General features: G+C 36.3%; 2 protein-coding genes across 2 annotated transcripts in view; both read left to right on the forward strand.

Moving 5' to 3' along the window:
* Positions 1–2,969, forward strand: part of LOC117948191 (taste receptor type 1 member 1-like) — an 8,510-nt gene extending 5,541 nt beyond the window's left edge. The window contains exon 6 of the mRNA XM_034877724.1: positions 2,857–2,969. Coding sequence (XP_034733615.1) covers positions 2,857–2,969 — 113 coding nt within the window. The remainder of the gene's footprint in view (positions 1–2,856) is intronic.
* A 3,861-nt stretch (positions 2,970–6,830) lies between these two features.
* Positions 6,831–11,117, forward strand: part of LOC117948192 (taste receptor type 1 member 1-like) — a 12,541-nt gene continuing 8,254 nt past the window's right edge. Inside the window, exons 1-4 of the mRNA XM_034877725.1 lie at positions 6,831–7,133; positions 7,292–8,017; positions 10,096–10,302; positions 10,653–10,773. Coding sequence (XP_034733616.1) covers positions 6,846–7,133; positions 7,292–8,017; positions 10,096–10,302; positions 10,653–10,773 — 1,342 coding nt within the window. The 5' untranslated portion in view covers positions 6,831–6,845. The remainder of the gene's footprint in view (positions 7,134–7,291; positions 8,018–10,095; positions 10,303–10,652; positions 10,774–11,117) is intronic.

An 11,117-nucleotide genomic window follows, 5' to 3' on the forward strand; every position in this document is an offset into this window, starting at 1 on the left:
AAAATTACAATGAGGCCAAAGCAATAACCTTCTGCCTGCTCCTGCTGATCCTCACCTGGATTGTGTTTGCCACTGTATTCATACTGTACCGTGGCAAGTACATCCAAACACTTAACGCTCTCGCAGTGCTCTCCAGTCTCTATTCCTTTCTGTTGTGGTATTTCTTCCCAAAATGTTACATCATCATTTTTCAATCGTACAAAAACACACAGGATTATTTCAAAGGTCTCATTCAGAATTATACCAAAACAATCAGCCAGTAGCTGTTTAAGTTAGTAAGTAAATATGTGTTTTAGTGTGTACTTTTGTAGAAATGATTATAATTTGGCTTTTTAGAGACAATGGTAAAAAAAAAAGTACATATTAGTTTTAGTCTGTTTGGTATGGTTTGCATCTCTTCTACCAAGAGAAGACTAAAAGTCCGCAGCCATGCTACTGGCTTTGTGTCCCTGTACAGTACTTATAGTTTAGGTACAGCCGTGCTTTGAGTGTAATGCTAACATGCAATGACTCATGCTCATGTTGAGTAGGTGACTATGGTCACCATCTCAGTTTATCCTGTTAGAATACTAACCTGTGCTAATTTGCACCAAACACAAACTTCATTGAGGCTGGAATGAATGTAAAATTGTCAGGGATCACCGAAGGAATAACAATTCTTTCTGAGGGGGACATGGATGTCTAAACCGAATTGCAGGCAATCCATCCAATTTTTGTTGAGACATTTCACTCAAAACCACAAATGTGAATGTCAAAGTCTTTATGATACATCCTCTGGGAACCATGAACGTCTGTACAACATTTTCAGCTAATACATAAATGTATGTTGCGGATAATGAGATATTTCACTGGGTAACTGAAAACTGTGATATGTTGGTTGTGTGAGAATGTCAGAGTATAACCAGATCCTTATGCGACACATGAATATTTATTCCACCAGACCGACATTGCCATCCTTAAAAACATGCTGTTAGCATGGCTAAAGATCTAAGCAGCTGTCTGGTCAGTCTCGTTTGCCATGCTTGCAGCATGCCAATCTGTTGGTAGGTCAGTCGGTCCTGAACTTTGCTCTCGGGTGGAATATGTCCACAATTATTAGATGGATTATCATGAAATTTGCTAAAACTACTCATGGGCTCCAGAGGATAAACCCCCCTACTCTGCTGAGCTCATAACTTTATTGGTGGTGGAAAAGTAACCTAATTACTTTTCCACCACCATATGGTTGACATTTTATGTTTTGAGTAAAATGTCTCACCAACAATTACATGGATCACCACAAAAACACTCATGTCCATTACAGGATGAATTTTGTAAAAACTTCCTTTTCATCTTGCCAGAGCTGGCTGCCATAATAAATATAGACAAGTGCCACCCTTTAAGCTTAGTTCTGCTGCTATCACCCATATAATATCAATTAGCCTAGAATAATGACACTCAAACCTATTGTATAAATGTGGAGTTGTTTTTCAGTTAAATACATTGAGCTAAAGGCAGCATAAATGTGAGCTTTGTATTATTAAAGTTTACTTTTCCCCATTTATATGTACATTTTATAAGCATTGTTTGTCATTATTTAAAGTCATATTATTGTTTTTCTGATACATTATATTGGGTACCAGCTTGTATTTTAATGTGTGTGTTTTTTTTCAAATAAAGCTGTTGTAAAAAAAAACTAAAACAAAGGCTTGTTGTTTCTAACTAAACTCAAATTAAACTGCAAAACTAGACAGTATTGATGGATGTGGTTACTGTATTGCCTTATTGTAAGCCAAAACCATTTTAGAAACATTTTACAGGGCACTGTATTGGCTGATATTTGATCTTCATATTGATTTGTGAGCAGGAAGTAGGCGACATACTAGGAATATATCCTTGCTTTGTTACCACACAAGACTTTTTGTTACCAACCAGTCACTTTTCAGTTTATACTACCAGATGACTTCCATCAGATGGGACAGACCATTAGGTATAGTTTTCATATAAGAAACAAAATACTCTTCTTGTAACAGAAAAGGATTTAACAAGAAGGAATTGTTTGTAACTAAACTATAACCCATTGGTATCAAAGACATCACTTACAATAACAATTTCCCCAACCCAATTTCTATCTTGAAGATAGATTTCTTTCTAACAGTAATGTAACCATTATTCCATATGATGGTTTGTGTGGGGGAAAGTTATGTATGTGGCATACTTTCTAAGCTAGGAGGTCCTGTTGATAACATTTAAATAACTTTATAGGCAATTTGGTGATGTTAATAATACAAGCAAGGAGAAAACAAACACCACCCAGTTTTCTAAAAATATCTTTTGGAATAAAATACCAAATCAAATTTGGGGCTTTAAGACCCCACTTCATTTTACCTTAAATGTATTATTTTAATCAATAAAATTGAATGTTTTTTGTATTATATACAGCTATTACATACACAAAAAACTATATAACACACTAAACGACAGGGGAAATCCAAAAATACATAATCGGGGCTCTTTAAGGAACAGTAGGACCAATTCTATATTCACCAACGTCTGTTTTGATGCTGCAGTCGGGCAGATACAAATGCAGTTTCATTCATTATCATGTATCATTGTTTGGTGTTTAGGCAGTTTCATCTCAATGTCATAAATGTTTTGTGTTGTATTGCTAAGCCTTTGTAACTGTTGCGCCTGCGTGTGGATGTAATGCATCGCTTGTATTAACAAAAGAGGTATGGAAAGAAATAATTACTTTTTATAAAAAGTTCTTTCAGTGTCAAGCTTATGTCACACAACATATGTCACACATGTTTTTTTTATCTCTGTTTGGGTTAAGGTAAGTGGTATGGAGTTGAAATTGTCCCTTTGTGTCTGCAGTTGGCTACCACATCTGTGAAGACTGGGCCGCTGCTGGAGGTTTGGGGTGCACAGGGTGCACACATCTGCTCAGGTGCAGCACCACTGACCCCGCTGGAGCATGCAGTGAATAGGAGAAATATAAATTTGTCATTAAATAAAGTTTTGTTTTTTGTACCCAATAATGTCTTACTATGTTGAATGTATTTGGTTCACTTTTATGTTAAACAATACCAGTTAACCATTGGTTTTAATTTCTGCCACTTCTCCTTTAGTGGTCAGGATTAATGAATTTTGATTGAAGGGGTTTCACTGACTATTTATAGTTGACTCTTGGCATTACCGAGTGGGACAAGACACTTGCTTACCGGCGCCAGATTTAGAGTTAATTGTGATTTATAAACGGAAACCGTTTTGTCCTATGTTTTGTTTGTACACAACTTTTGACACAAATCACTTTTATTAATGAGGCCCCTGAACACAACAAATGTTGAGGATGAATTATTTTCTCTTTTGCCAACTAAAAAAGGCAAAAAAGTCATGTTTCTTTTTTTCAAGTTACATAGTATAAGTAGGGTAGGAATTTGTCTTAAACATTATTACTAACATTGAGACCTATTACTGTATAAGTAGAGTTTACAGAATGTAGGCGATATTTCCCCAGTGATAAAACGTTTTTTGCACCATTGGTTTGCCGGTCCAGTCAATCAGATTGAGAAGATACAACAGAAAATTGAAGTGTTTTGAAAACCCTTAAAGATTCTGAGTTTTGAGAAAACAGTTGGGGCTTAAGTTCCAGAAACCACTCACACGCGCCACCCCTGCTACAAAGTTGAACTTCATCTTAACATACAAGAAAATTAAATGTCACAGTACTCACCACACTGTTGATTAGAAAGCGAATCTCTTGCAAGCAAAGTGCAAACATTTCACAACAATGACTATTATTGAACCAAACCTACTGTAATGTAGTTTCCCCACCTCACGTGGCTTCCATACAACTTTTTATTAATGGTTTTTACTAACCACAACATCAACCTATAATCTATCTCTCATGAGGGCCTATCCCAACCTACCAAGCAGAACAAGGAGTTCCTTCCTTTCATCAGCAGGTTTCCTTAAACAAACTCTGGTGGTCTGGCCATCTATCACTGTCATCCACAAAATGATTGTAAATGAACTTCTTTCAAATGACCTGTGTGGTCAAAGCTTAAGTCATGCAAGGCTCAATTGTAGGAGGAAGTGGCTTGTTGGCATGAACCAAAGACACCTGGTTGAATTCATTTGTGTGTATTTGCTTGTGACCCTATGTGATATCACAACTTCATCTGTACTTCATCTTTACTTTATCTCTTTCATTCATCAATCTTCTCTGTTGACCTAGCTTTCCATTTAATATGAACACTTTTCATTAGACTTTTGAGACTTTATTTCTGACATGCATGAGTTAGGCTTAACAGCAAAAATAGGTATTTTAACAGGAAGCAGTTAAAAGCAGTTTTAGCCACTGAGAAAGAAAGTAGCCTATCAAGGAAAAACACTATTATTGTTTGCACAATAATCAAGGCCATATTTTACTGCATTAACTATGGACAGTTTGTGCCGTACGGAGACTTGGGCAAGAGACCCTCCGGTTCCCAACCAAACTCCCTACAGACTGAGCTACTGCCACCCCCAATTTAGTCACAATCACCACCTTTTTCCTCCAAGTGAGGAATTAGAATATTCTAAATTTGAAGAATATTGAAGCTCTGATAATCACTAAAGCGTGGATCATGCAAGAGACAATAAAAAACAAATGAAGTTTCACAATGACGTGATGTGTTGATAGATTCATAACGTCAACTCACGCATCAAGTAACATGCAAGAAAACATTCCACTATAAAAGTGGCCGGCAGCTGCTGGCGGGAGCCTTTAACTGGGGGTAGCCTTTAACTAGCACAGTAAATAAAATTATTTTTTCTCAGTCTACAGCTAACTGATAACTGGTAAAGATGATAAGGCAGCAAACATCCTTTCATGTAATAGTTATAGTTGACTAATGTGTGTACATTTGCCACCTTAGAAACCGTGGTTATATATCCTTTAAAACAAGCCACAATTTAACCGTGCATGTATGAACAAACCATAAAAGTGCTCCGGCACTTAAACAAATAGCCTCTTCATAATATCACCATGTTTACCCCTGAAAAGCCACCCCAAACCTATGTTGATTACCTTGGGTATATTGCTACTTTTTCCATGTTAAAATCTTTGTATCAGAAGTGAGTAGTTAAAAATTGAGTTGAACCTACAGAGGCAACAAAACACTACATCTCGAAAGTCACAGGAGACCAAATCCCAGTCCCAGTACTGGCCACACTGTTTTTAATATAAATAATAAAGTGAGTAACTTGCAAGAGACACTATTGTAAAGTACAGTGCACTCACCTTATTGTAACCCTTCTTATACTGTATATTTAAACTAGTAGTATAGATCATGTTTTTTGCTGCATCTGAGTCATTGTAAATTTTCCTACTTCAAATGACATGTGAAATGTGTGGTCCACTGGAAAATTATGCAGGGATGAGGTGTGTAAGAGGAGGTGGTCATTTACCACAAACCCTACTACTGGGTGGATTTATTTTGTGTGTGTATTTGCTTGTGACTATTCTGTGTGATTTTACAAGCTCGTCTGTACTTGTGAGATTATTCTTGTTGTATTTCTTCTAAAGGGCCATATCATTTTGAGACTTTCACTGCAACAGCAATAGTTTTTGGTTAACAGCATTACGTTGTTTAAGTAGTTTTAAAAATAATGTATCAAGAAAACCATGGCTGAACATTATGCATGCATTATGCAACGTTTGAGGGAAGGAACACAATGTCTTAAACAATGTGCGAGGGAAAAAAACAGTTGCTTTTGAAAACTTGTTCATCCCTCAGTTCTTAAACTCTTTTTCTTAGGAGCACCTCACCTTTCTGAGTTAGCTAACTACAACTGGTTAGCTTTCTGTGATTACTGATGATTGTACTTAAATGGAGAGCCTCAGAGAGCATGCAGTAACGCAGTTGTTTCTACTTCTGTCACTAGCACTATGCATTTTGCTGTTGTTGTAATGACATTACAACGTAAACATGCAAGAGTTTTTTCTGCTAAGTGCAACTTTCATGGTTTTTTGCATCTGATTGAAAATATCCATGTGGCAAAGATTTTTAAATATGGACATATTTTACAAGTTTATCTTTTTTTTCACCCTCATTTCTGTCACACTGAGGGAATTTAAATGTTTACCAGATATATTCATGGTTAAGGCATTAAACTTTCTTGCTAGTAATGATTGTTCAACCCTATCAAAAAGACTTTGCAGCAGCAGTTTACATTATTTTTGCATGTTCATTTGTGTATTCTCTTCCAACCATTTATTGGTAGCATTTCATTCCCACGTGGATGAAAATGATCACTGTGGTTTAGCCATCACCAGAGTCTCATAATTTACTAAATCCTGAGGCAAATTCCATAAGAATCCCCATCAGATTGGTAGCAACAACAATGAGACATTTGCTGTGTCTACTGGGAACATTTCTACATGCCCTGGCTCAATGCACTGTCCCAAACTCAGAGTTTCGGCTGAAAGGAGATTATTTGTTAGGTGGACTTTTTAATATTCATTATGTCAGAGTCCCTGTTTATCAAGACAGACCAGAAGCCATCAACTGCTCCAGGTGAGTCTTACATTAAGTCTGATTGGATAGCTTCTGAAGTAAAAACTAGTGAAGAACACCTGGTGTAAAAGACATATTTTATCTCCAGAGTTATCCGGAGATTTGCCACAAACATTAGACCTGTAGGTAAACATCACATGTCCCTCTTATCTAGTTATTTGCTACTCAGTCAAAACTGTTGCACATAAGAGGTTCTGATGCCCCACTGAAACAAATTCTGTGTACATTCCACAGTCTGTAAACTCCACTCTCCTGTTGTACTTTTTTGTTCACAGTCAACCCATTCTTCTCCAAAATTATCGAATGTTTCAGTTGATGAGATTTTCTGTAGAGGAAATAAATAACTCTACCAACCTCCTGCCAAATGTATCTCTCGGCTATGAGATTTTTGATCACTGTTCAGATAGATACAATTTTCCAGATATTTTCAAACTTTTGTCAGTCAAGGACTTGATCCAACCTTGGGATGAACCACACGGTCAAAAAGCACAGACGTCCAATGTGTCCAAAGTGATGGCAGTGGTTGGTCCGTTTACAAGCACTCAGTGCATGACTGTAGCCCCTCTGTTCATGGTAGATCTCATTCCTATGGTATGTTTGTCAAGTATTTTGTTTTTAAAAAATGGCAAAGTGATTATAAACAGATCTACTAATTCAATAATTTGTATTTATTGTAAAATGAGTTTTGACGTTACATTTGAAAACCTTTCACTGAAAAATAATGCATTTTTTTAAAACTTTTTTAACAGGTCAGTTATGGAGCTTCTAGTTCTGTCTTTTTGACAAAACAGAATTTTCCCTCTTTCCTACAAACAGTGCATTCCAATAAAGACATCATAGAAGTGATTGTTAGCATTGTGCAGAAGTTCAACTGGGGCTGGGTTGCTTTTCTTAACAGTGATGATGATTATGGCAAAGATGGACTGGAATTGTTCATAAAGAGGATTAAGGACACTGATATCTGCCTTGCATACACCCAAGATCTCAACTACAACACAAATTACTCTGTATTATTCAAACAGATAGCAATACAGAGGATAAATGTCATTATTGTTTTGGCTCCAAGAATGACTGCTGAAGCTCTCATTAAGTCAGCAATACGACTAAATGTCACCAACAAGGTGTGGATAGCAGATGAGGGATGGTCCTTGGACAAGATGCTTTCCAAGAAACAAGAAATCAAAAATATTGGAACTGTACTTGGAGTGTCTCAGCCTGTAGTGCCAATACCTGGTTTCAATAAATTTATCTATTCTTTCAAAAGCCAGACTCATTTTGAAAATGCAAGTGAGCAGGAGTTTTGTAATCAGGTTTGCAACTGCAGCAGCATAAGGGCAGACGAAATCTTTAATGTGGATCCATCTTACTCTTTTTCTGTTTATTCTGCTGTATATGCCATCGCTCATGCCTTACATAATGCCTTGCAATGTGGATCTGGCAGATGTAATGACAATATTACAGTATACCCACACATGGTAAGTACACCAATAATCTGAGTGTTTAGATTTTGCTCATGTAGGTTTTTCCATTGCTTTAACTTAATGATAATACTTTTAGAAGGTACCATATTGTTATGTAGTCTGCCTTGTTACTATATACAGTGAGGAAAATAAGTATTTGAACTCACTGCTATTTTGCAAGTTCTCCCACTTAGAAATAATGGAGGGGTCTGAAATTGTCATCGTAGGTGCATGTCCACTGTGAGAGACATAATCTAAAAAAAAAAACCAGAAATCGCAATGTATGATTTTTTAACTATTTCTTTGTATGATACAGCTGCAAATAAGTATTTGAACACCTGAGAAAATCAATGTTAATATTTGTTACAGTAGCCTTTGTTTGCAATTCCAGAGGCCAAACGTTTCCTGTAGGTTTTCACCAGGTTTGCACACACTGCAGAAGGGATTTTGGCCCACTCCTCCACACAGATCTTCTCTAGGTCAGTCAGGTTTCTGGTCTGTCGCTGAGAAACACAGAGTTTGAGCTCCCTCCGAAGATTCTCTATTGGGTTTATGTCTGGAGACTGGCTAGGCCACGCCAGAACCTTGATATGCTTCTTACAGAGCCACTCCTTGGTTATCCTGGCTGTGTGCTTCGGGTCATTGTCATGTTGGTAGACCCAGCCTCGACCCATCTTCAATGCTCTAACTGAGGGAAGGAGGTTGTTCCCCAAAATCTCCCAATGCATGGCCCCGGGGGGTCATCCTCTCTTTAATACAGTGCAGTTGCCCTGTCTCATGTACAGAAAAACACCCCCAAAGCATGATGCTACCACCCCATGCTTCACAGTAGGATGGTGTTCTTTGGATGCTTTGGATTCTTCTTCCTCCAAACACGGTTAGTGGAATTATGACCAAAAAGTTATATTTTGGTCTTAGAGTATTACCAACAGTAATACCATTTTTTTCACCAAGCTCATGGCAATTTCCCCGTAGCCCTTTCCAGCCTTGTGGAGGTGTACAATTTTGTTTCTAGTGTCTTTGGACAGCTGTTTGGTCTTGGCCATGTTAGTCGTTGGAATTCTACTGATTGTATGGGGTGGACAGATGTCTTTATGCAGCTATCGACCTTAAACAGGTACATCTAATTTACAACAATAAATGGAGTGGAGGTGGACATTTTGAAGACAGACTATCAGGTATTTGAGGGTCAGAATTGTAGCTGATAGACAGGTGTTCAAATACTTATTTGCAGCTGGATCATACAAATAAATAGTTAAAAAATCATACATTGTGATTTCTGGATTTCTTTTTTTGATTATGTCTCTCACAGTAAGCATGCACCTACGATGACCATTTCAGACCCCTCCGTGATTTCTAAGTGGGAGAACTTGCAAAATAGCAGGGAGTTCAAATACTTATTTTCCTCACTGTATAATAGATGTAGCAGATTGGTTTTAGATTTTTACCTTTCGCTTTCGTTAAAGGAAAACTATTTAATCAACACCCTTCAATACCATTGTGAACAGTGGTAGAATTTATTTAAGTACATTAACTCAAGAGCTATACTGAAGTACAATTTTGAGGTACTTTACTTCAGCATTTCCATTTTCTGCCATACATCTTATATATTCTCATTCTTCTACTCCACTACATCTCAGAGGGAAATAATGTACTTTTTTCTACACTATCTTTATTTGACAGCTTTACTTACTTTTCAGATTTAGAATATTCATACAAAATATAATTTACTAATACATTAATATGTATTATTATAGTTGAAGATACCAAGCAGTATATAAAGTAATTAAAATGAACGCCACCTTTACCAGCTATTTAAGTGATGAACACATTAATGCATCAAACATTATAATCCAACAATATAATATGTATTATTCTTTATTCTGCATTATGAGTACTTTTATGTCTTTCTTGATGGTAATACTTTTATCCTTTTACTTTAGTAAACTTTTGAATGCTGTACTTCAAATGTAATATTTCTACAATGCAGTATAATTACTTTTACTAAACTCAAAGATCTATAGTATTTCTTCCACCACTGATTGCAAACACATGGATCTAATGGTCATCTGAACGTTTTGTACCAACATCAGGTTCTGGCAGAACTGAAGAAATCAAACTTTACACTTTTAAATCAAAGAATTCAGTTTGATGACAATGGGGACCCCAAGTATGGATCATATTCTATAGTTTTCTGGAACCAAAGTGGTGATGCAGAGGAAATCGGCTTTTATGATTTTTACCCATCGGCCATTTCTTTCATCAACAGTACCAAAATTGAGTGGTACACAAAAGGAGAAGTAAGATGATTATTGTTATTATTATTATTATTTTAATTAATATTATTGTCATTGTTATTATATGTGTGGTATTTTATAGTATATCAACAGTTTATACAGTATATGATAATACAAATAATATTTTTGGTTGAAGGCCCAATGTTTACAAAGTTATTGTTACTAGCTAAAACAGGCCTAAATCCCAAAATCAGGAGCACAAGAAACAGTGGTTGTTCGTGGTGTAATTTGCAAGGCCAGGTGCAAAGTTTCTGTTACTGTAAGATGGAGGTTATAAAACCTCCACTCTTAACAGTAATAATAAGTATTATTTTGCTTGACTCACTATGTTGCTAAATAATTGTCTTGTGCAGGTGCCTTCTTCAAAGTGTTCCCCAAAATGTCGTAAAGGATATGCAAAGAAGCTAAATGGAATCCACAAATGCTGCTTCGATTGTGAAATCTGTCCAAATGGAACTTATGTCAACAGCACAGGTAAATTATTATACATCAGAGGAAGAAAATGAGTAAAAGCAATGCTGGGATTGATTGGAGATAATGGATAATTTCATCTTTAAATGCATGTGAACCAATTTCCTTTCATCATGCAATACATTGCTGTCTAGTTAAAATTACCTCTAGTTAATACTATAAAAATAAAGGCAAGATTTAATTGAACAAAAAATAATCTTAAGAGAACATACAATATAAAAGATTAAACAAAAGGGTAACATTGCTTCCTCAGCTGTCTGGTATTTTTCCTAAAGCAAACCTTAACTTTATTGACTGTCCTTCTCTTATGTAAAACAGAGGATCCCTCAAAATGCATCAAGTGTAAG

This window comes from Etheostoma cragini, chromosome 7 (assembly GCF_013103735.1).
Source record: "Etheostoma cragini isolate CJK2018 chromosome 7, CSU_Ecrag_1.0, whole genome shotgun sequence".
NCBI classification, from domain to species: Eukaryota; Metazoa; Chordata; class Actinopteri; order Perciformes; family Percidae; genus Etheostoma; species Etheostoma cragini.